At 32.3% G+C, this 23,508-nt stretch overlaps 3 protein-coding genes across 4 annotated transcripts; all 3 read right to left on the reverse strand.

The window, feature by feature from the left end:
- Positions 1–4,028: 4,028 nt before the first annotated feature.
- LOC107262261 (pentatricopeptide repeat-containing protein At2g36730) lies at positions 4,029–5,896 on the reverse strand. The gene has a single exon (XM_015727014.3). It carries the CDS (start codon positions 5,751–5,753, stop codon positions 4,206–4,208), a length of 1,548 nt encoding a protein of 515 aa, XP_015582500.1. The 5' UTR covers positions 5,754–5,896; the 3' UTR covers positions 4,029–4,205.
- Positions 5,897–6,098: 202 nt separating this feature from the next.
- On the reverse strand, positions 6,099–8,874 carry LOC8271732 (ATP-dependent zinc metalloprotease FTSH 6, chloroplastic). 2 transcript variants are annotated; one of them, XM_048374888.1, is made up of 5 exons: positions 8,172–8,874; positions 7,512–8,052; positions 6,997–7,310; positions 6,683–6,902; positions 6,099–6,576 (listed from the first exon to the last, which is right to left on the reverse strand). In XM_048374888.1, the coding sequence occupies exons 1-5, from the start codon at positions 8,753–8,755 to the stop codon at positions 6,235–6,237; spliced, it is 2,001 nt and encodes a 666-aa protein (XP_048230845.1). In that variant the 5' UTR covers positions 8,756–8,874; the 3' UTR covers positions 6,099–6,234. The 2 variants fall into 2 exon arrangements, with proteins under 2 accessions (XP_048230845.1, XP_015582502.1); XM_015727016.3 differs by having other exon boundaries at positions 6,662–6,902; positions 8,172–8,869.
- A 970-nt stretch (positions 8,875–9,844) lies between these two features.
- LOC8271731 (beta-1,3-galactosyltransferase GALT1) lies at positions 9,845–15,136 on the reverse strand. The gene is made up of 8 exons (XM_048373690.1): positions 14,779–15,136; positions 13,359–14,317; positions 12,443–12,672; positions 12,071–12,352; positions 11,820–11,948; positions 11,571–11,750; positions 10,876–10,983; positions 9,845–10,392 (listed from the first exon to the last, which is right to left on the reverse strand). Exons 2-8 carry the CDS (start codon positions 14,125–14,127, stop codon positions 10,183–10,185), a joined length of 1,908 nt encoding a protein of 635 aa, XP_048229647.1. The 5' UTR covers positions 14,128–14,317; positions 14,779–15,136; the 3' UTR covers positions 9,845–10,182.
- Between the last annotated feature and the right edge of the window lie 8,372 nt (positions 15,137–23,508).

The following is a 23,508-nucleotide window of genomic DNA, read 5'->3' on the forward strand; positions in this document are numbered from 1 at the left end:
CCCGTTAATTTTAGAAATTCTTGGTTTAATTGTGTCTAATGGTTTATATTGAGTATTTGATGATTTTTGTGAGTCAAAATAATTGTCCGGTTGCCTCGCCTCCTATTTTGTCTTTGTGTGAGGTCGGAAAATAGTGAAGTTTGGGGACCCGACTCCTATTGTTTGAATCGTTAAGTATTTGAAGTGTTCTTCTGGTAGGTCCTGGACCCGTTTTTACGGGGGGGTAATGTTCGTGTTGTAGAGGAGGTTCTGCCGGATTTTCGGTGAGAATTCTCCGAGTCGAGATTCTTACCAGGAGTCTAGACCTAGGATTAATGATGGATTGTCTCGGTATTGATAAATTGTTTTCCGTGATTAGATGATCTGTCTGGCTCGCTCCAACCGAGAGCTAGGAGGTCGCCCAATCCCGTGAGTTAAAGTCATTTAATCATTGCACTATTGCTAAGTCCGATTTAATATGCTATTTTGAAAGTTTATGCATAATATGGTTATTAGTATCGCAACGTAAATGATTTCACTGGACTATTAATTATTGAAAATAATATAAATATTATTATTAGTAACGTTATAATAATACAGATATTATTATTCTGTCGACACGAATTGCACGTTGCCTTATTTCGATAAGTGTTGAATGATTTCATTAGACAATGATATTTATTAAATGTGGTGATTGCGATTTGGGAAATGTGGCTTGTAGAACATGCCGCAGCGTCACCGGTAATGATCATGGATATAAGATTATTATGGATTTATGCCTCCGATTGAGCATTGCTCTGGCCGAGTTCGATTGATTGCCGGAGTTAAGGTCCCCGATCGAGCGATGCTCTCTGGCCGGCTTATTTGGAATTCAAGTGTTCAGGCCGAGGTAAGGACCCTGATCGAGCTTGCTCTCGGCCGATCTTATTGGATTAAGAGAGCCGAATGGCTACTAGATTTTGGGGTTTAGGGTTCTACCGAGCCACTCGTCCCGTGAAAAGTAAAAATATATTTTTATTTATTCATTTATTTATTTATTATGGTATTGATTATAATGTGATTTGTATTTACGTGCATGGTTGATTTTTGATTCGAATGATTAATATTTTATGTGAAGGAAATAGTAGGGTATGATTATAGTATGGTTTGATATACTGATTTGAATAATCTATGTTTTCTGAGAAGAAGCAATAGTCCCTAGATTATTTGATTTTAACTCACTCTAGACCGAGTCTCCATTTATGTTTTTTTCAGATTCGTGACTGTTAGTTCTCCTGCGACTCTTATTCAGTAACCCGACTCCTTCATCATCGGGTGATGTATTTGATTTGATATGTAAATTGGTAAATCTTAGATTCTCCGCAGTAGTAATAGTAGATGTATGAGTTGTAAATTTTCTGAGTTTCGGGTCTCGCCTAGTTTTTCTGGCAGACCGAAGTATTTATGTAGAATGTAGCTATTAAGATAATTTGTGGTTTTAATAATATTAATTTGAGATGAGATTTGTTTAAATCAGTGAGTGTCAGGCTTACTACGGGTTTCGGTGGCCTTAAGCCTACCCCTAGTGCCGGTCACGGGCCCACGGGTGGGGTCGTGACAATTCTGATACTTTCTCTCCTATTGCTAAAATGGCATCTGCTCGGATTTTCATCTCTCCGGCTGCTACATATGATTGGCCATTACATCAACTGGACATCAAAAATGCCTTTCTTTATGGTGATCTTAAGGAAGAAGTTTACATGGAGCAACCACCTGGATTTATTGCTCAGGGGGAGTCTGAGAAGGTATGTCATCTTCACAAATCATTATATGGGTTGAAACAAAGCCCGCGAGCTTAGTTTGAAAAATTTAGTGAAGCTGTTGAGACATTTGGGATGAGAAAATGTAAATCTGATCACTCAGTTTTCTATAAACACTCGGAATCTGGCATCATTCTGTTAGTGGTATATGTGGATGATATTGTAATCACTGGGAGTGATTCTACAGGTATTTCATCACTTAATGCCTTCCTTCATTCCCAGTTTCACATGAAGGATATGGGAAATCTGAAATATTTTTCGGGTGTTGAGCTAATGAGAAGCAAGAAAGGTATTTTTCTGTCCCAGCGAAAATATGTCCTTGATTTACTGCAAGAAATGGGAAAACTAGGGGCAAAACTGTGCAATGCACCAATGCATCCTTATATGAAATTCATAGAAGATGGTGAATTATTTGAGCATCCTGAGAGATATAGACGGCTAGTTGGGAAGTTGAATTACATTACAATAACTCGACCTGATATTACCTATTCAGTTAGTATTGTTAGTCAATTTATGGCAGCTCTAATAGTTCATCATTAGGCAGCCTTAGAACAAATATTGTGTTATCTAAAAGGAGCTCCAGGACGAGAAATTCTCTATCAAAATCATGGGCACACTCAAATCGAATGCTTCTCGAATGCAGATTGGGCAGGTTCTAAAATGGACAGAAGATCCACTACAAGCTATTGTGTTTTTCTTGAAGGGAATCTAGTCTCATGGAAAAGCAAGAAGCAAAAAGTTGTATCCCGATCAAGCGCGGAGTCAGAATACAGAGCTATAGCAAAAGCAACATGTGAAATTATATGGATATACCAACTTCTGATGGAAATTGATATAAAAATGTCTTTGCCGACAAGACTTTGGTGTGATAATAAAGCTGCACTTCACATTGCTGCTAATCCAGTGTTTCATGAGCGAACAAAACACATCGAGATTGATTGTCACTTTGTTCATGAAAAACTACGACAGGGTCTAATCACTACTAGTTATGTGAAGACAGGAGAACAGATAAGGGATATATTTACGAAAGCTTTGAATGGAGTTAGAGTGGACTACTTTTGTAACAAGTTGGGCATGATTGATATCTATGCTCCAGCTTGAGATGGAGTGTTGAAGAATAATCTAGAGTATTATAGAATATGGAGTAATTAATAGAAGATAGAGTGCAATTAATTAGAGATAATTCTAGAGATTAGAATATTCTAGAATAAAAATTTCTCCAATTATATATATATATATATATATATATATATACTTCCATGATCGATAGAAAACACAACAATTTCAGATTTATTTTCTACTTTTACAACCATTAACCATCCATGATTAAAAATTAACTAATTTAAATTCTAACACTTAACAAATATTTTCACATGTTGCTATAAAATTTATTTATATATAGATAATATAGTAGACCGAATCTATTTAAAAATTTGAATATTGACGGAAAGTTATTGTCCATCAAGGCAAGAAAGTCTGGGGAGGCTTCCTGAGGTGCGTAGTGATTTCTCTTATTACTGCCCAAGAAGAAGTCATTTCTCTTATTTGTTACCATAGCGTAAATTTTCACGAATACTCTATATAAAATATTACCATTTAAATATATAAGATTAATGAAACTCTAAAATTAAAAAAAGAGAAAAAAATAGTTTTGTGTGCTTAAATGATAATTTTCCAATAAAAGGATAAGTCAACTACTCTAATAATGATTGAATTACTTTTTGTTGTTGCTAAAATCCAAGTAATTTAACTCACAATATACTAAAGGCTAAAATTGAAATCAATATTAAAGTATAATACTGAAATTTAAAAAATTTAAAAACTATGTGCTAAAATTGATAATAAATGTATACAAAATTTTTTTAGCAATTAAACCTTTATTAAATTAAATTATGATGGTGTTTGATTCAAAGATTTGATTGATGAATACTTAAACAACAACAACTGATAGTTGATTTAATCTCAATTCGTTGCTGTTCGTATCAGCTTTATTTTAGAGTTTTTTTTATAAGATGATAACTGATTTAATTTTATTTATTAATTTATTTAGACACTATTATCTTTATTAAAACTTATTAATAATAACTTATTTTATGTTGATGTCGTAAGAAAGACATAAGTAATAACTATATTAGATTTGAACGAGATCATTCTTGGCAGCTATTGTATTAATGACCTTATACTATCCCAATGCAAGATTAGAGAGCACAGGTAGCTAATCAGTAGGTCAACAAAAAGTGCCAAGTAAACTTTTCTCTTGAAATTGGGGTTATAACTTTTATAAAGGCAGTTAGTGTATCCATTTTTCTTGGTCATACATCTTGAGACAATATTCTTTTGCTCACACATAATGATGGACGAGAAACATTACCATCTAAGGTTACCATATTTTAAACTAAATAATAGCAGACAAGCAATTTCAAGTAATTATAATAAGTGTACCATCTGCATATGCAAGTTTAGTCCATCTAGCAACTGGTACATGCCTTCCTTATCATCCTGCGAGTCATAACCAGAAAAGAACCGATGGATGGAACCAGATAATTCAACACAACTCTCTCCAGCCTTCTTCTTCAAACCCCCATCTCTCATTACCCTCCTCACTTTTGCCGCCTTTTCCCACATCCCAGCATCAGCATACATGTTTGCTACCATCACAAAATTCCCACTTCTCCTTGGCTCTAGCTCAAGCAACCTCTTTCTCACCTTATATGCTACCCCAGTACTGTCCTTAACGTCATGAATGCTGCACGCACTGAGCAATGTCCTCCACACAATAGGGTCAGGTTGGAAAGGCATCTTAGTTATAAAGTTATAAGCCTCTTTGAGAAGACCAGCACGACCTAAGATATCAACCATTGCACCATAATGTACCATCATTGGTTTGATTCCATATGTATGCCCCATTTCATGGAAGTACCGGAATCCATCGGATACCAAACCAGCATGGCTACAGGCACAAAGAACCCCGAGAAATGTGACATAATTCGGGTGTATCAAAGAACTCCTCATCATGTCAAGGAAAAGTTCAAGGCCCTCTTTGGCAAATCCATGTTGCGCCAGCCCCAAGATCATGGCACTCCATGTCCACACATTTTTCTCCTTCATTCTATCAAAAACTAACTTAGCATAACCAACAGCTCCACTTTTTGCATACATATCAACAAGGGCAGTACCCAATTGATAATTCAATACCAAACCTCTCTCAATCACTTGGGAATGAATCCATCTACCTAAACCCAAGTTTCCCATTTCAGCACATATCACAAGCATAAGCACCATCGTAGTCCCATCCGGTTCAAACCCAAAATCCCTCATTTTCAAAAAATACCTAATTGCCTCCCCCAACTTTAAACTCTCAACACAGCTAGTGATCACCGCATTCCATGAAACCACAGTTCTTTCAGGCATTTCATCAAACACCTTACATGCATCTAGAATTTTCTTGCAAGACCCATAAAAATTGACCAAATTGTTATTGACATACACGTCACAATCCAAACCATACTTGATAACTTCAACATGAACTTGTTTCCCTTCTTTAGTTGCAAAACACGCAGCGCAGGCTTTGAGAAGAAAAGGGAAGGTCAAGCTATTGGGTCTAATCCCTTCATTTCGCATATTGCGATAGACAAAAAGGGCATCTTTTGGGGTATTACTATCCGCGTAGCCTCTAATAAGTATGTTCCAAGGAAGTGGAACTGGGTGAACAGAGTGATCAAGAATGGATTGAGCATAGCTCAAGTCTTTTGAAGGAGACAAAGAGGAGAATTTAATGAGTTGGGTAACGAGAAAGGTGTCTCCTTGAAGACCAGAGACTTGTATTTGGGAATGGATTTGATAAAGATGTTTGATCGAGGAACAAAGCTTGAGGAGTGAAAGGCACTGGTGTTTTATGGATAGAAAATTTGAATTGCTGCTAATGGGTTCCGGAGGGAAAATGGGAGTGGCAGTTGGGATTGGAAATCGAACCATTCATTGGGCTTGTGGGGGCAAAATGTGAATTGAGCGACAAGACTGACTCACTTGCAAATGCAGCAGCAGAAGTAGCTGCTTTGGAATTTTGACAGTAGAAATAGAGGCTACTTTGGTCCACTTGTGCAAATAGCCAAATACGAACACCCTTCTTTTTCCATTCTCATGTATGGGATAATCATTAGTAGTCTCTTAGACCAGCACTTCAATTTGCTTTAGAGGGTGGTAAAGAATTAATTAGCTTCAAACTTTTTATTGTGATTAAGTCCCATTGAAGAAGATATTGTCTTAATTAGCATCTGTTTTAAATCCCATTGAAGGAATTATTGTCTTAATAAGCATCTGTTTCGCGTGCCACAATTTTCATATTAGATAATTTATACAAGTATATTGCTCTTATCTAGCCTCACCTCTTACAATTGTATGTTACAGTGTAGCTGTTTAAAAGTTGTAAAACTACTGTACATGTTTATGGGGTCGCCTAGGTATTGATCAATTCACGTACAGGAGTTCTTTCTACTTGAGCTCCAGAAATATCCGTAAATTCTGACAGGATTGCCCTGAACTCATCCCCTGTCAAAGTTTCCTTCTCAAGTAGAATATCCACTAGCTTATCAATTGCATCCCTATTATTCCTTACATGTTCTTTAGCAATCTCGTGGGCTCTCTCTATTATGTCTCGAATCGATGTATCAATATCCTGTGCAAGTTTTTCTGACATGGAATTTCTAGCCAGCATCCTTAGCACAACATCAGTGCTTTGAACTGCTGGATCAGTCAGTGCCCATGGACCGATTTCAGACATGCCAAATATTGTTACCATCTGTAAGAAAAGAAGGCTTGATTAATATCTTGTAATTTTTGATAATTTATGTGGTGCGCAAACTGGATTTTATGCTGTAACATGCCTGTTTAGCAATTTCAGTAACCTGTTGAAGGTCTCCTGCTGCACCAGTAGTGATTTCTGATTCTCCGAAGATTATTTCCTCTGCTGCTCTCCCTCCAAGTCCTCCAACTATTCTAGCAAAAAGTTGTTGTTTGGAGATGAGAGTAGGATCTTCTCCAGGTGTGAACCATGTTAATCCGCGAGCTTGGCCTCGTGGAATCAGTGTCACTTTTTGAACTGGATCGTGGCCAGGAGTCAATGTCCTGTAAATAATGTTCAAATTAAATTTAATTGATTCTAAGAAGAAATTAAACATGTTTAGGTTCTTATATAAGGAAGAGGTTTTGATGAACTTACGCACAAACTGCGTGCCCAATTTCGTGATAAGCAACCAGGATTTTGCTTTTTCCATCTGTCATCTTGGTTCCTTCCATGCCTGCTACGATTCTATCAATTGAATCATCAATTTCTTTCAGGCTGATCCTGTCTTTGCCTCTCCTTCCAGCAAGAATGGCAGCTTCATTCATGAGATTTGCCAAGTCTGCTCCACTGAATCCTGGAGTCCTCATAGCAATGACACTGAGAGAAACATCCTTGTCAAGCTTCTTGCTTTTGCTATGAACATTCAGTATCTCTTCTCTTCCTCTAATATCTGGTAGTCCAACAGTAACCTATCCAAGAACAAGAAACCTTTCATGAATAATGAGCTCGAAAGCAGATTTCTTTGATACCATTCCAAAGCCCAATGGTTAAGGGTGTGCCTATCTCGTAGTTCATGAAGTCGGGTTTCACACCTGAGAATCCCATTTTCCTTTTAGGATTCCCTTCAAAAATTTCTGAAGTACCAAAAGAAAGAAGTAATCTTAGCTTACCTGCCTGTCAAATCTCCCTGGCCTAAGCAAAGCAGAATCAAGAATTTCAGGTCGATTCGTAGCAGCAATAATAATAACTCCACTATCACCACTAAAACCATCCATTTCAGTAAGCAACTGATTTAATGTTTGTTCCCTCTCATCATTTCCTCCACCAATGCCTGTCCCTCTCTGCCTCCCAACAGCATCAATTTCATCGATAAAAACCAAACATGGTGAGTTTACCTTTGCCTTGTTGAATAAATCCCTGACTCTTGAAGCCCCTACACCCACAAACATCTCAATAAACTCCGATCCTGAAAGCGAGAAGAAAGGAACCCCTGCTTCTCCAGCTATTGCCTTGGCAAGTAATGTCTTTCCAGTCCCAGGAGGTCCAACTAATAGAACTCCTTTTGGAATTCTTGCCCCTACTGCAGAAAACTTCTCTGGTGTTTTCAAGAAGTCAACAATTTCTTGAAAGTCTTGCTTCGCTTCATCAACGCCAGCGACATCATCAAATGTTACTCCTGTGTTCGGCTCCATTTGGAATTTGGCTTTGCTCCTGATTTAGAACATGTAGCATTTATAGTTAACAGAAATTAAAAAGAAAAAATCTCAAATGAACATGATAAGATTATTAGTTCTGTGCTATATAAATCGGAAAGTATATATGTTTCATACCTGCCAAGTCCAAACGGTAAATTTGGACCACCAGGAGTGTTTGTAGATGATGATCTTAACAGCAAACTGCCAAGCAGAATCAATGGGAAGGCAAAGTTCCCTAACAAGTCGATTAAAGCAGGAGCCCAATTAAATTCCATTGGATGCGCAGCAAAATCTACATTCTTCTCCTCCATTTTCCTCAACAACTCATGTGGCAATCCTGGTAATTGTATTTTCACTCTCTGAATCTTGTCAAGGGTTGGATTGAATATCTCAGCAATCGCCATAGTCCCATTCTCAAACAAGTCTACTTTCCTGACAGCACCTTCATCCAAGTATTGCAAGAATCTTGAATATGATATTCTACTTGACGTTGATGCTATTGGAATATCTGGCTCAGCTTTAGCTGACTGAGAAGCAACACTTAAAAGTCCTGAAGCAGTGGCACATAGTAGCTTTCTTTTACTAAGTTTGATATCCAAGGATGTTTTATGAGATGGGTCGTCTTTGTTACCAATTCTTGTGAGGTGGGTATCTTTCGAGAAGGCCTGGAATTTGCAGATGGGAACACGGGAAAGGGAGAATGATAGTGCAGGTGACATGTTTTATTTATTGAAGATTTGGTAAGCTGAGGATAACCCAAGTTGGTGCAAAATGAGAAAGAACCCTGAAATGGTTGTTTACTTTGATAGGTTAAATGTGTTTCTATAAGAACGTGCACGAGTTGTTTAAATAATTGGAGACATAGGATAGAGATGTTTCTAGCTTTTCAATTTGTCAATTTTTCATTTAAATTTTTTCCAGTAGTAGATACTTGCTGTCTAGGCTTTCTTTCATGAAGGGTCTGGAAAGTGTTTACGCACAAGAAGGATACAAAATGGAGTCTAATTTGATGTTTTCATAAAGAAAATCACCGGTTCTTATTTTTCACAACCATACACTTGGAAATCAAGAGATGGATAATTTCCCAATTGGATTTTCTTCTGATGTGGACAATTTTAGAAGCATACTCTAAAATGATGCCACGTTATGATGTGGTGGGTAACACAATTAAGGTCCCTATTTATATAAATACATTGGGTTTATTTTATAAAAACTTATTGAAGTGATTTATATAGTCGAAATCTCGAAATCCTAGTCCGTTTCATAATTTCCAGGTAGTATGAATCCTTACTACTGCCAACCGCCACCCGAAATCCTAAAATGGTTCCCGTCGCAGAAAAAGAAGAGGAAAGAACTCTACAAATTCAATTACTCTTAGCTAAAACCGAGTTTCTCTATCTGAAATTCAAGTTTCGTTAGCTGAAAAATCAGAATTTGATAATATTAGCCTATGTGGCATATAAGGTGTAGTTTTTACTTTTAACGGACAAATTAATGTTTACAAACATTAACAGAAAACACCCCAAAAATTCAGGGGATCTGAGTGAAAAATTAACCCAACTGTGATGGACATGAATTTCTGCGATTCTGATATCAGTTCATCCTGTCTGGCTGGCACATCCTGTTGGTAGATGATAAATTTGATAATACATAATTGCTGAAACGGAAATGTCATATCTGTACCACTTCAGGTTTTTGGCCTTCTCCTTTTCTTTTTCTTTTTCTTCCTTTTTTTTTCTTTTACGAACACAGCATACAAGTGTCATATCTTTTCTTTCAACATTTACTTACTTTATTTTCAAGACATCTAAAGAATTTAGTATACATATGACATTAAAAACTTGTATAACAAGAATGAAATGAGTATAATGAACAATGTTTAAAAGCAACTTATTCCTATGAATTACTAAACTACATCTCTCTCTAACTAACTAAACTACATCTGGTATATAGATCATTATATGTATATAACTGATGTACTCCTCCATAATGCCTACTGTGTAACAAAAACCAAAACAGTTGGCTAAACAATTGAATCTTCTTCTTCTCTCATCTTTAACGAGGATCCTGATGTCAGTCTTTGTGGTATATTTACAAATCTACCTATCTACTCGCAACACTGCAAGATTAAGCCCTAACCATCTGCTTATTTACCTGAACAGCAACCAGGCTCATTTCCTTCTTGCAAATTCTGCCATAGGCAGAGCATCTCTCTAGGGCTTTGGTAGTGAGCGACAATATACCCATCCTTGCACCCCTCTGTATAGACCCGATCTTCGTTTACATACATAACTTGCAAGCCTTTATTTATCTCCGCTATCCACATTCCCATTGCAACATCCTCCAGTTTGAACATCTGCACGCATCATTGGTGCTTAAATATTGGCAAAAATTCTTTCAGTTCTTAAATCATATTACCGCAACATTTAAAAAATAAATAAAAATCAACCACAAAACATGTCAACAAACTGCCAGTCATTTCAGAGATGTTGCAACTTCAAAGTGACTAGGTGAGAATGGATGAGAGAAGACAGAAATCTAAGAATTGATGGGCCACCGATGAACACAAGAAGGTAGCAAATAAATGAAAACTAACAGGAAAGGTGGCTTGACTGAATTTATCTTTTAAAGTACTGCATGGACAACTCAAGACAGGCCAGTATTCAGAGAGAACATTTGTTCTTGTGCTCATCAAAGATTATAATTAAAAGATAGCAAACTAGAATTACAACATTAACTATCTGAATTAGTTTATCATAACATATACACAGAAAGAGAGATGGATATCCAAAAAACAGAAAAAAAAAAAAACAAAAGAAAAATTACCATGAACTCTTACCTTTAAGCGACCCATTTTATGCCTATTATAAACAGCTTTTGCTATGTCATGTGATACCACATAGCCAGGGCCATGTGCCCATGGTGGATAAAAACTCTCAGGCCATTCCTTCACGACGTAAAGAAAGGCAATTAGAAAACAAACCATCTAGAGGAAATATAACACACATGAGATCAGAAAAGCTTAAACATTATCATTCACAATAAAGAAAAAAAAAAGACTTAAAAGCAGTAAAAGAACAAGAAGAGAACCCCTTTGACCTTTAAATGTTCAAAATTATTCTTTTGGAATAACAATGAAAGTGACCAGGACAGTACCAGAGTTCAGACAAAATATAACAGGCTAAACAGCCAATTGGTGGAACTACTGACAAAAATATGGAGAACATGACTTCTCCAAGAATACCACTTTAGCCCCTAGAGTAATAATCCAACTTCATCTAGCTCAACCAAATTGTTTTCTTGGTTTCTCCTCTAAATCGTCATAAGATGGCAGCTACGACAGAATAGTTTGATCTTACTTAGCACTTGGAATTTTAAGAACTGGTGGACTACACAAAACTTTTACACTGAATTCGAGCTAGACAGAATTAACATGGCTGACTTAGGATTTCAATCATCATTATTATAATACCAACCAAGATTTGCTTATATCAGTCAATGTAACAGAACCAAAAGACGTTATAAGAAATTTACCTCAAGGCTAATATACCATTTACTGAAAGGATTCCGATGAGGTTGGGCATTGTAGTTAATCAGACCATATAGAAGTCCATGACTCACAGTTGTTCTTTTCAAAGAAGAGAGCACTTCATCCACTCGAACAAATGCATCATCATCTGTTTTCATGACATTCTTGGCTGAAACAACTTCTGCCTGTCAAAAGGAGATTATGAGCCAACAAGATAGCCTTTTCTACTTCCACAGAAACATTATAAAACTTACCCCAAAAGTACAGATTGCTATAGTCTTCCAGGTTATAAGACTGTAATAATCGACAAAAGGCATCAGCTGAATGTCTCCATATGTCTGCAGTTCAACCCAGAGTTGCTCATTCACCATCTGGTTTTTATGCTGCAAAATTTAGAAACATGCGTGAATTCAGCAGCATGAGTAAATCAAGAGAATTGAATGCCCCAGTACATTTCAGCAGTGAAGTCGATTCAATATACCATTTAGTCCAGAATGGAACTCACCAGACCAACAAAAAAGCGCACTGCAACTTCGCCTGTCTTCACGGCAGGATACTGCATCCATGTTCTACGGACAGCCATCCTGCGCTCAAAATTGTTGGCTGTAGAAAAGACACCAATGAAGAGATCCAGTGGATGATGCAGTGGTAGTTGAGCTGACTTTAGTGACTCTAGATCAATAATGTGCTCTGATTCCTCAGATGAGGGTAAGCCACTGGCCAAGACAGAAATTAATTTCAAGCCTCCAGATATCCTTACTTCACTAACAAGCCATGGCTCCAAATTCTGAAAACATCAAAATGCAAAAGGAAGAAAATGAAGAAGTATGTACCAATCATTTGTAAATACTAATTAAGTTGGAAACAGGAGAAATACTTCACGATAAGCAAAAGAAGTGACGTGCTTTCCATCAACTGTCATCTGAATCCCTTCTTCTCCCATCCTAAGGGTCATAACAGATAAAAACCCTTGCTTAAATGGAAAATACCATCTAGCTCCAGTTCTGTTCCTAGACATTGTTGAAAAATTGTTTGACGATCCATTTGCAGCAAACTTCTGGCTATTGTCTTTGCCCACCATTTTGTTGCACTGGCTCAACTCATCAACTGTTCAGTATGAGAAAGAAAGCTCAAAGACTGCGTAACATAACACATACCTCGTCAAATATTTAATTGGAGAAAAGAAGAATCTGTAACTATGGTGTGAATTAAATAAAGAGTTCTGGTTTTCCATTCCCTTTACAGACCCTTGACTGCCCTTTCAGAAGGTAAAGTTCAGTCCGATTATGTTTTAAAATTGAAACATTTTACATAGTGAAGCTTTTATCTTTCACTACACAGAAAGCAGACCCAATGGCAGCAAGGAAGTATTGGTTTTGGGCATATTGACTGTAAATTCTTGAAATTACCAGAGAGAGGATATATGTTAATACAACTTAGAAATAAAACACGATCAAACACAAACCTCGATCCCAGTTATGACCAAAGCCAAATCTCCGCCCAATTTATTTTAAAGAATTTCAAAACATCACCATTAACAATCTTTTTAAGCTCAAAATACTTGCAGCAACCACGAGATAATATCAAAAAAAAGTCACAAAAGAACCGTTTCTTGCAGGGAAGAAGTTACAAGTTCCTCTATGAGACTAAAGACATACGAAAATTATAGGCTAAAGTAATAACCAAGATGAGCATACTGTTTGGAAACAAAAATACCTCTAAACCAAATATGATATAAAATTTTCAGTGGCCTGGCATATTGGCCATAAGAAGACTGGGAGAAGTATCAATACCTTTCTTGTCATCACCAGGAACAGATGCAGGGCACCGCTCTTCTTCACTCCAACCATGATCAGCTGTCCATGTGTTTTGGAGAATCACAGAATCTTCAGTTATCTTATCACCTAGAAGTCTTACATTGTAATGTAAAATAGTAGAAGGTTCAGGTTCTCCTGGAAGTTGTTCCCCTAATAAATCAATCCGAAAATTACCAAGAAGACCGTTGGGAATGCCAATTATAGTAATTGTAGAACCCTGAACAAGGCCACAAGGTACCCATAGCCTATAGCCATTATCACCAAATTTTGTTGCATTCATTATGTTGACAAAATAAGGACATTGTTTTCCTTTCAGTTTATTAAGCAAACTTTCTTTTGCGCCACCTTGCTCCCTCTTCTTAACGGACTCCAGAAGACTTTCCCATGCAACTTGAGCTTCCCTAATGGCTCCCATTCCATTGGGTAAAGGTTGTGAATAGTTGACCAGATATTTCATATGATTCCAAGTCAGCAAAGAACTTTGGACTTGGTTGGAAAAATTTCTATCAACAAAGAGACTAGAGAGCAATGTTTCGGCAGAAATTATTTGATTAGAAAATTCTGGACTATGAGTTGCAGGTAAATTCCCCTCGGAGTAAATACATTCAAGAGGAGTAGTTAAATTGACAGGAATCGGAAGACGCATTGGAGGACTCTCCTTGAGTGGATTTTTCATAAAAACCTTTCTCAGAATCAGCAACATAAAGAAGGACCCAATGAGAACGCCCGATAGCCATTTCTTCATTTTTCTTTTTCCTTATCTGAACTCTTTGTATTGATGGCAACAGCCAATGCAACTGAGGAAACAATCAATCAATCTCCTATACTGAATCAAATGCACAAATGTTTGATATATCTCTCTCAATCTGCTCTAATTCACAAATGCTCATATTCATCAACTTTAAATATGAAAATTCCTCTTCTTCCACAAAATTCTGTAATCATGTAAATAAAGAGAACGCAGATTAAACTAAAAGAGATCAAATTTGTCAAAAATTAAAAAAGAATGCAAAAAAGAAAAGCAAACTGATTAATAATAACTAGCTACTCCAGAATCCACATCCTGCTTAGAAATCCAGTCCTACCTTGATGAAATTGGAGAAACGATAAACAGAGAAACAGAGAAAAAGAAAACAGCAACAACTTCAATCTGAAATCGGTTACATTAATAAATCGAAAACAGAAAAATCCTAAACTAGAACATCAAAGAAAAGACTAACCAAACATTTAGATGAAAAAGATAAAAAATAAATCACGCGAACGTGACAAAGAAGCTAATCAAGTACTACCTTCTTATCAAGTAAGTAGAAAGTGACTAAAGAAACGTAATACTAACATAAGCATTGAGAGTTAATACACTAAATAAATAAATAGATAAAGAAGAGATGCTGCAGACCTGAAACAAAGAAGAAGAATGAAGAAGACGGAGAGAACCAGAGGTTCTTGAATCAGTATATACTCCACATTTGTAGTGTGTTTTATTTTTATAACTTTCTTTTTACACTTGAATTCTACGCCGAAGGCGGTTTTTTTTTATAAGAAAATGGCGGTTGTTCTTATTGGTGTTTCGTTTCCTTCTTTTAATTATTTTATAAAGCATTAGAAAAAATATAATGTGGTTTTACGATTTGAAGAGAGATAAATGTATTTTTGATATCAAAAAACAACGTGTGTTTTATACTTTTAGTATTTTTAGATATATTTAATATTTTTTTATTTTTTAGATTATTAATATTAATAAAAATATAATTTTTTAATAAAATAAATATTTTCAAATAATTTAATATCTAATTGAATTAGATATTTTATAAATATGATTAATTGTCAAAATATAAATATTTCTTAATTTAATTAAATTTAAAAATAATTTTTAAGATAAAATTTTAATATATTTATGAATTCTATAATATATTATTAAATACTATATTGCTTATAAAATTATAACTTTTTATCTTATTTTAATGAATTAAATTGTTTGATTCTACTAGATCATTCATTAAATTAATAATTAATGGTGAAGTGTATATTAAATATTGAAAGAATTTATTTGAAACTATTGCAGTTAATTTCTCAATTTAAGTGCTTATTTTGTACTTAAATTTCATAGAGGAGATTTTGTGAGGCAGGAGTTTGCTTAACGGATTTATGTTCACTAAACAAAGAAGTTTTAGCAATTTCAATTCATAAACCTGAAAATTCGTAGAATAAATAACGCAATGATTTAGTATCACATAAGAAAATAAGTGAAATAGGGAGGGAAATATTCCGTCATTAAATAGGGTGTCGCTAATGCTGGTTAGCGACGAACTAACAATAGCAAAGCCGTCGGTAAAGTGATGGTCATTAATCACTTACCGACAAAGTATTTTAATCTGCTGTCAATCTATCAACAAAATCAGCAACGAGACGTTTGTCGCTGACAATAGAACCATCGGGAAAAAATGGTGACTGACTTATTGTAATTAGCGACGGACTTGGGCATCTCTGTTGCTAGGTATACCAATTAGTGAGGGACTTCTATCCGTCGTAAAAATATGTCGCTATTTTACTGTTTTCTTGTAGTGTATATTGTATTAGTATTTCTGTTTTTGATATTATGTATTCTTTATTTAAAATTACTAGTCGTTTATCCGTGCGTGGCATGACCATTATTATGATTTCGATTATAAAATTAAATTTATAGATACAACTTAATAAATTTTTTATATTTAATATTAATTTATAATATTTTAAAAAATAACAATAAAATAACTATTTTTAATTGTCTTTAATTTCTTTTTAAAATTTGATTAATATAATAATATAAAAAATATCTTTAAAATATATTAATTTAATTCTAATATTATATAAATTAATACTATCAATATAATTGATATTATTATTATTTCTTAGAATTAGAAATCATAACATAATTAAAAATATTAATTTATTAGTGAATATAATATATAAAGATATTATTTTCTATAATTAGAATCATTATCTAATTAAAAAACTAATATATTAGCTAATATATTATTAAAATATAATTAATATGTTTTCTAAAATAAACATTATCTAAATGTTAGATGTATGTCCTAAAAGCCAATTGGACTTTTATTTTTTTGTTCATACAGTATGATATTATTATATAATGAATATCTTTTTATTAATAGCAGTTGTCTATCATTCATTTTTATAGTAATGTAATTATTGAATAAGTCCAATAATATTTATTAAAAACTTCATTCTCAAGAGTTGAGAATATGAGTAACGGATGATTTTAGAATAAATATTATAAAATAGTTCTTGGTCGTAGGAGTAAATATTTGACATCTTTAATCTGGAAGACAAAACATAATACGTTTAATCCTATGATTAGTATAATATATTAATATATATAGGATGGTGAGTCTCATGCCATTTAGTATGAGTTACTAAATTAATCATTATGAGTCACTTGTGAGACGAGTGGATTGAACATGACTAGAAGAAATAACGAATCACATGGATGATTTACTTAAGTCACTGATTCATTATTAAGTTATGATGGTGTAATTAATCCTTAGACCTGAAGTGATAGAGTTGTCTCATGAATATGTAATTGAGATTTGCTTATGTTTTAGGTATCTGTTCATACCTATAATGGATACTTGCAGATAATGGCTCTAGTTGCATATGCATGGAGGCAGATGTTCATCAACAAGGAATCTATTGCATTGAGTAAACAAGGAGAATATCCTATGGGATCCGATAACATCTTGGCTGAGGTAATTATGATTAATTGAACAGGAGTTTTTACATTAATCATATTTAGTTGAGATGTATTATGGATTTGGTCATAGAATCAAGTTAATGGATTTGACTATTCCATGATCCTTACTTGATCGAGATATTGTTTAGTGAAAGGATTTAATTACACGGTAATCATAAATAAAAGGCTCATAGATGATCAATGCCTTTATTATTAATTGAGTAATTATAATATGTTGTTAGACATCACTTATGATTTATGGGAACGACTGAGGGATAATTATTTAATTGTCCCCTTAGTCGATTAAAGTGTTTTAATTAATATTAAAGAGTTTAATATTAAATTTTTATGGCCAATTAATAATAAACCTAAAAAATCACACACGTTAAGATCAACTCAAGTATAGCGATGGACTTGACTTGTACTTCGAGTAGGAATACTAGCATTTTTTGAAGTTAAAGTCTGTAAATGTCTAACTAATAATAATATAAAATATATAAATGTTATATATTGAAGGAGCTTGACACATGTCATCACAAAAGAGTTTGTAATGACATGTATTTGTACAGTAGCTTGACACGTGTCATCACAAAAGGATTTTATGATGATATGTGTTTGTACAACTGTGTTAAGAATTATGAATCCTTAACATTATATAAGAGAGTTTCTTACTCCTATTATCGTAAGAAGAAGAATATAAATAATTGACATACTTACTATCATATCAAGATTATCATAGTAGGAAACTTGAGAGTGAAGAATGAGTTCTTTATCTTCAAGGATTGAATAGTTTTGCTTGAGGTTGGTTGTGTGAGATAATTTAGAGGATTTGCAATTGCGAATCTCTATTTGATTCTCTAACAGAAATATCATCAATAATAAAAAAATCGAATTCTGTTCTTCAAATGTTGTAGTCTTTTTCTTTGTGTTATTCACGTTTATAAAAAAAAAGTTATTTCCCTTTTTCAACTTAAATCTTCAATTACAATTTGTAATCTTAATTTTCATGAAATGTGAAATATTTAAGAGCTTCTGCTAACACTAATTAGAAAACTAATCACTATCTAATTAGAAATCTAATTAATTATTAATATAATATTTCTTAATATTAGAATTAGTGTTTAATTAGGAATATAACTTATTAATTAATAAATTAATAGAAAAATTATAAAATTACACATAAGCTTGAATTTCATATGTCAAAATAAGTACACATATTAAAATAAAAATTATGTGTGTCAAAAATTAAGCATACATGTCAAAAAAAATTTAAATTTCAAAAATTAACATATATATATAGATATAGATTATGCTAAATTACATCTCCATCAGTTTTTATTAAAATAAAACTGGTTAGTAGACTAATTTGAAGAAAAATAAAAGTTATTTTAATCCCTAGACTTTTAATGCAATTAAATTATAATGTTATTACATCAATATTAGAAGTACATGTCACATAGCTAATTAAATTTAATCAATCAAATTCTATCCTAATCAACATAATTTCTTATGTCTGAAAGTTAAATTGCTGGGCACCTACAGACCTAACTATATCAACTTGAACATATTTTTAAATTTGAGTCTCCCTTTTTTTTTTTTCTTTTTTAATATCAAAAGGAAAAGAAAAACAAAAACAAAAGAATCCGCTTGACCATCATGGGAACCAATACCAAACCGTCCAGAAAAACTGGACTTGTGAGAATTACAAATACATTGAATGTCTGCTTATGGTAGACTTCTGATAAAAGGATAAAAATAAATCCATCCCTATCCAAATTTGTTATGACTAATTAAAATAATATATATAAAAAATTATTGTAACATTAATTAATTAATTAATTAATTTGATCGAGTTTACTAGAGAAAAGGCATGGAACCATCAACTATACCATTGAATTTCTTAACCCATATATATATATATATATATATATATATATATATTTGCAGTTTCCTTGAAACTTTGCAATTAATACATATTATTGCAATTCTTAAAGTCAATTACCTTATCTCTTTTATTTTTAGCGTTTTTGGCCTTTCCAAATTCTTTTAACATATACATAATTTATTCGTAATTATTACTAGTAATTAAGAGATAAATAATCATTAAGATAATAGAAAGAAATATTTAAATGGACCTTCAACTTTCTTAATATATATATATTGACAAATGTATTTATTTTTTGATAAACATTTAATTGTCATTAGCATTTGTATATTCTATTAATTGATTTATGGTTTGGCTAATTCTATAAATATTCTTAATTAAAATAATAAATTAAATTAGATTATAATAACTATTTTTACTATTTATATTATTAAATCTTAAATAATAAATTATAAGGAGTTAATATTGCTAAAATTTAAAGTACAAGCTCAATGTCAAAAAAATAAAAATTTAGTGGTAAATGTTTAAAATAATTTACTAGATGAAACTTTAGAATTCATTTACATTTTCATTAAGGAGTGTGTGATATATGCGCTAATGTTCTATTAAAAAAAAAAATCTAATGTCAATAAAAATAAAATATAAGGACCCAATGTGGGTAAATAAAAATACAAAGAGTAATTATCAAAAATGATAAAAATACAAGTAGCTAAATATGCATTTTTCCTAAATATTTTCTTAGAAAAAAAGGGAATACTAGTAATATTCTCTTTTAACACTTTATATATTTATATATAGAGAGAGTTAATCCAGAATGTATCGGATAGGACTCTCACGAGTGGTAAAACATTCCCTCAAAAGTTTTAACACAATTTCATATTTAAAATTCGAACTCGATACCTTAGTTAAGCTAGGAGAAAATAAACACTCTTTTGTATTAGTCTATTATATTTAGAGATAATTATAAATTTAGTATCTTAACTTTTCGATTTTTTCTATTTTAGTGAATTTCGTTTTTATTAAATCAAGTGTCTGAATCTGTTAATTTATATATATTATGGTATTTCTTATAGGTTTTACATGTTAATATATGAAATGAGCTAAATATTTTTTTTATTCTTATTTTTTTATTTCTTTCTTGATTTTTTTTTTATTTTTGTTCTATTTTTTATTAAGTCTTCTTTTAATATTAAAGAAAATATTAGGATAGATTCTTTAAATTTTTATTCATTTTAAAAAAATTACTCATTATTTTTTTATTTCTAAAAATTAATTTTTTAGAACGCTTAATATCTTTATCTTTCTCTTCTTATTGCTTTGATGTGAAAGAATATATTTTATTTTTATTTTAAAGATAAATTCACAAAATAAAAAAGTAAATAATATTTATTTCTTTTATTTTTATTTAAATGAATGAGAAAAATAAGTTTTTTTTCTTTAGTCTGTTAAATAACAAATAAAATTTTAAAAAAGTAAACTGAAAATGAATAAAAATAAAAATAAAAAGAAAAAAATGATATTTTTTAAAGAAAGATATTTAAATCAATTTATTATTTAAAATAAGTCAAATAAACACTCTAACTTGTAAAAACGACTAGAAACACTGTATTAAATACTTGCAATTTATTCTCTAGATAAAACTAAATATAATTCTATTTTATTTTTTCTCTTTTTATAATGGCTAAAGAATATCGAGCCTTGGACACTTTAACTTATGAATTACAATGGCTTCTCTACTTATTGTGTGATCTCCGAGTCTCCCATTCTACTCCTGCTCTTATTTTCTGTGATACTCAACTAACGATATAGCTTGCTTACAAACCTATTTATCACGAATTGACTAAACACATCGAGATTGACTATCATATTATTCGCGAAAAGATTCATATCAGTATTGTTGCATTGCTGCCAGTTTTTTCTTCAAGTCAGTTACTGAATTCATTTACAAAGCCTCTTGCGTCCATTCTTTTTCAATCATTTATTTCCAAGCTAGGCATCCAGAATCTCCGTGCTCTAACTTGAGAAGGGAGGGGGGGTATCGCACCTATTAAGCTGTTGCAGTTACTAGTTAACAGTTTGTTAACACAATTAAGATTTTTGTTATTTTTAGTTAACACTGTTAATTAGTTTGTTATTTGTAACTGATGTATTTATTAGTGTGTACCACGTGTGCCAACTCAGTAGGTTTTTATTTATGGCTTGTGTATATAAGCCCATTGGCTTCTTCCTTCAACGACCTGAAATAAATTTCAGTTTTTTGATAACTTGGAAAGAAATCAGTATATAAAACACTTGAAAAAATTCAAAAAGATTATAAGAAGTGGGAAAAGGCAAAGTAAACACAGACCAAGAGTGGAAGAAAAAGAAAATGAAAGAGAGAAAGAAATAAAAAGCAAAAAAAAAATGGCATAGAGAGAGAAAATATAATGATGTAGTTTTTAATTTTTTAATCATTAGAAAGGGAGATAAAATAAAATAAAATTCAGGCTGGATATAAGGACTCTAGTCAAGCTTCTCTCTAGGCGCTAGACCTGTTGGAATTAAGAGAGTCAAAAGGCTGCTAGTAATTGGGGTTAAGGTTCTACTGAGCCACTCGTCCCACAATGGTTAAAATGTATTTTATTTTTAAGTTTATGGTATGACTCGTATTTGATTTATAATGACATGTTATACTGATGTAATAAATATTATTTTACTGAAAAGACTGTAATAGTTACAAGATTATTTGATTTTAACTCACTCTTGAGACTAACAGTCTCAGTTTTATTTTTCAGATGACAATTAGAGTTATTTGCCGTCCTGCATTATGACAATCCGACTTTTTCTTCATTGGGATTTTTTGTAAATAATCTGTACTTCTATATTTTTAGTTATTTTATACTATAGACTTTCCGCAGTAGAGTACTTTTAATTTTTGTTGTGACTTTTCTGGTTCATGATTAGACGTGGGATATTATAAGACCAGTTAGAATTATTTATGGCATGTCAGTCATGATTAATAATATTTTATTAGCATTTTATTTGAATTATTGGTCAGTATAGCTTACTACGGAATTTGGTGGCCTCAAATCTACTCATTTTCTAGTACTCGTTATGGATCCACAAATCGAGTCGTGACAATAACTTTTCTGTATATGTATACATATAGATACGTGACATTTCATTAACTGTAACACTTATTTATAAATATAAAACATTACATGAATAGAATTCTATTTAAATAAAAAAATTTATTTATAAATACAATAATAGACATCAAATATAATTTAAATATTTAAATATTATTATAATAATAAAGAGATTTTACTGTATTAAAATATTGTTAGCTATAATGTGGATTAGAATTTAGCAATTGCATGCACGGTTACGTGTTGGATACTCTTTGCAAACATGAGAGAGAGAGAGAGAGAGAGAGAGAGTGATAGTTAGGGTTAGGTAGTTAGTTAATGAGAGATGAGGTTACTTTTACTGTGTAGCCATTGACTTAATTCATGATTATCCACTGATGATGTAAGACCAAAGTTAACCCATGACGTAATACCTTACTAATTTCAAGCCTTTGATGGATTGTGCTTCTTCTTCTTCTTCCTCTTCTTTTATTTTATTTTTTATTGACACTTTCTTTTTTGTCATTAAAGATTTGTTCATGTGTCTAGAACAGTTAAACTTTCATTTTCTTGGTTTATTTTCAAGGAAAATCTTTCATTATACTTTGTGTCTCTCAAGCAACTTGCCGAATCTCCGGCACCAGCAACCTGACCCCTCTCCAACTGCCTTTCCAGAATTAGTTATTAATTGATTGATGTCTTTGCAATTGAAAGTTTCATCCTCAAGATTGTTCTGACAAGCAATTTGATGTTAATTAATTGTAATTGCTTATAAAGTGTAACTTAATAATCGAAGTTACTGGTGCATAATTCTAATAGTTTTTTCTTTTACAAAGATTTGAGGCGTCGAGAAAGAAAAGAAATAGGTACATGCAGACTGAGTACCATTTTTGGATCTCAGATACAATTTGTTATTAATATTTGTAGTAATATTTTAATTTATTTTCATTAATATAATTTTTAAAAATAAAAAAAGTTCTAAAACTAATTCATTATATTCAAATGCTAACTTACTATTAACTTATTTCACTAACCGTTATTTTCAATTTTTTTTAATTACACCCATTTAAAATAGAATAAATTATTAGTTAATGATATTACTGATATAATAAATCAACTAAATATATTTTATTTTTTATGATCACTGCAGTAAAACAAGTAGGAAAAAAATAAAATTATTCAAAATTGAAATAAAAATAAAAATATTAACACCAAAAGAAGAAAAAAATAAAAATATTATATCAATCGGATAGAACGTTAAAGGTTTAGTAAGAAGAAAGTAATGTACTCAAAAACATAACTTTTGTTGTATATGTTAAAGATTATATGCAAAAGGGGCACTGAGGGTACAGATAGATAGGATCCAAGTAAGCAAACAAGTAATATAATGTTAAAAAGATTAAC

This window comes from Ricinus communis, chromosome 5, assembly GCF_019578655.1.
Source record: "Ricinus communis isolate WT05 ecotype wild-type chromosome 5, ASM1957865v1, whole genome shotgun sequence".
Lineage (NCBI taxonomy): Eukaryota > Viridiplantae > Streptophyta > Magnoliopsida > Malpighiales > Euphorbiaceae > Ricinus > Ricinus communis.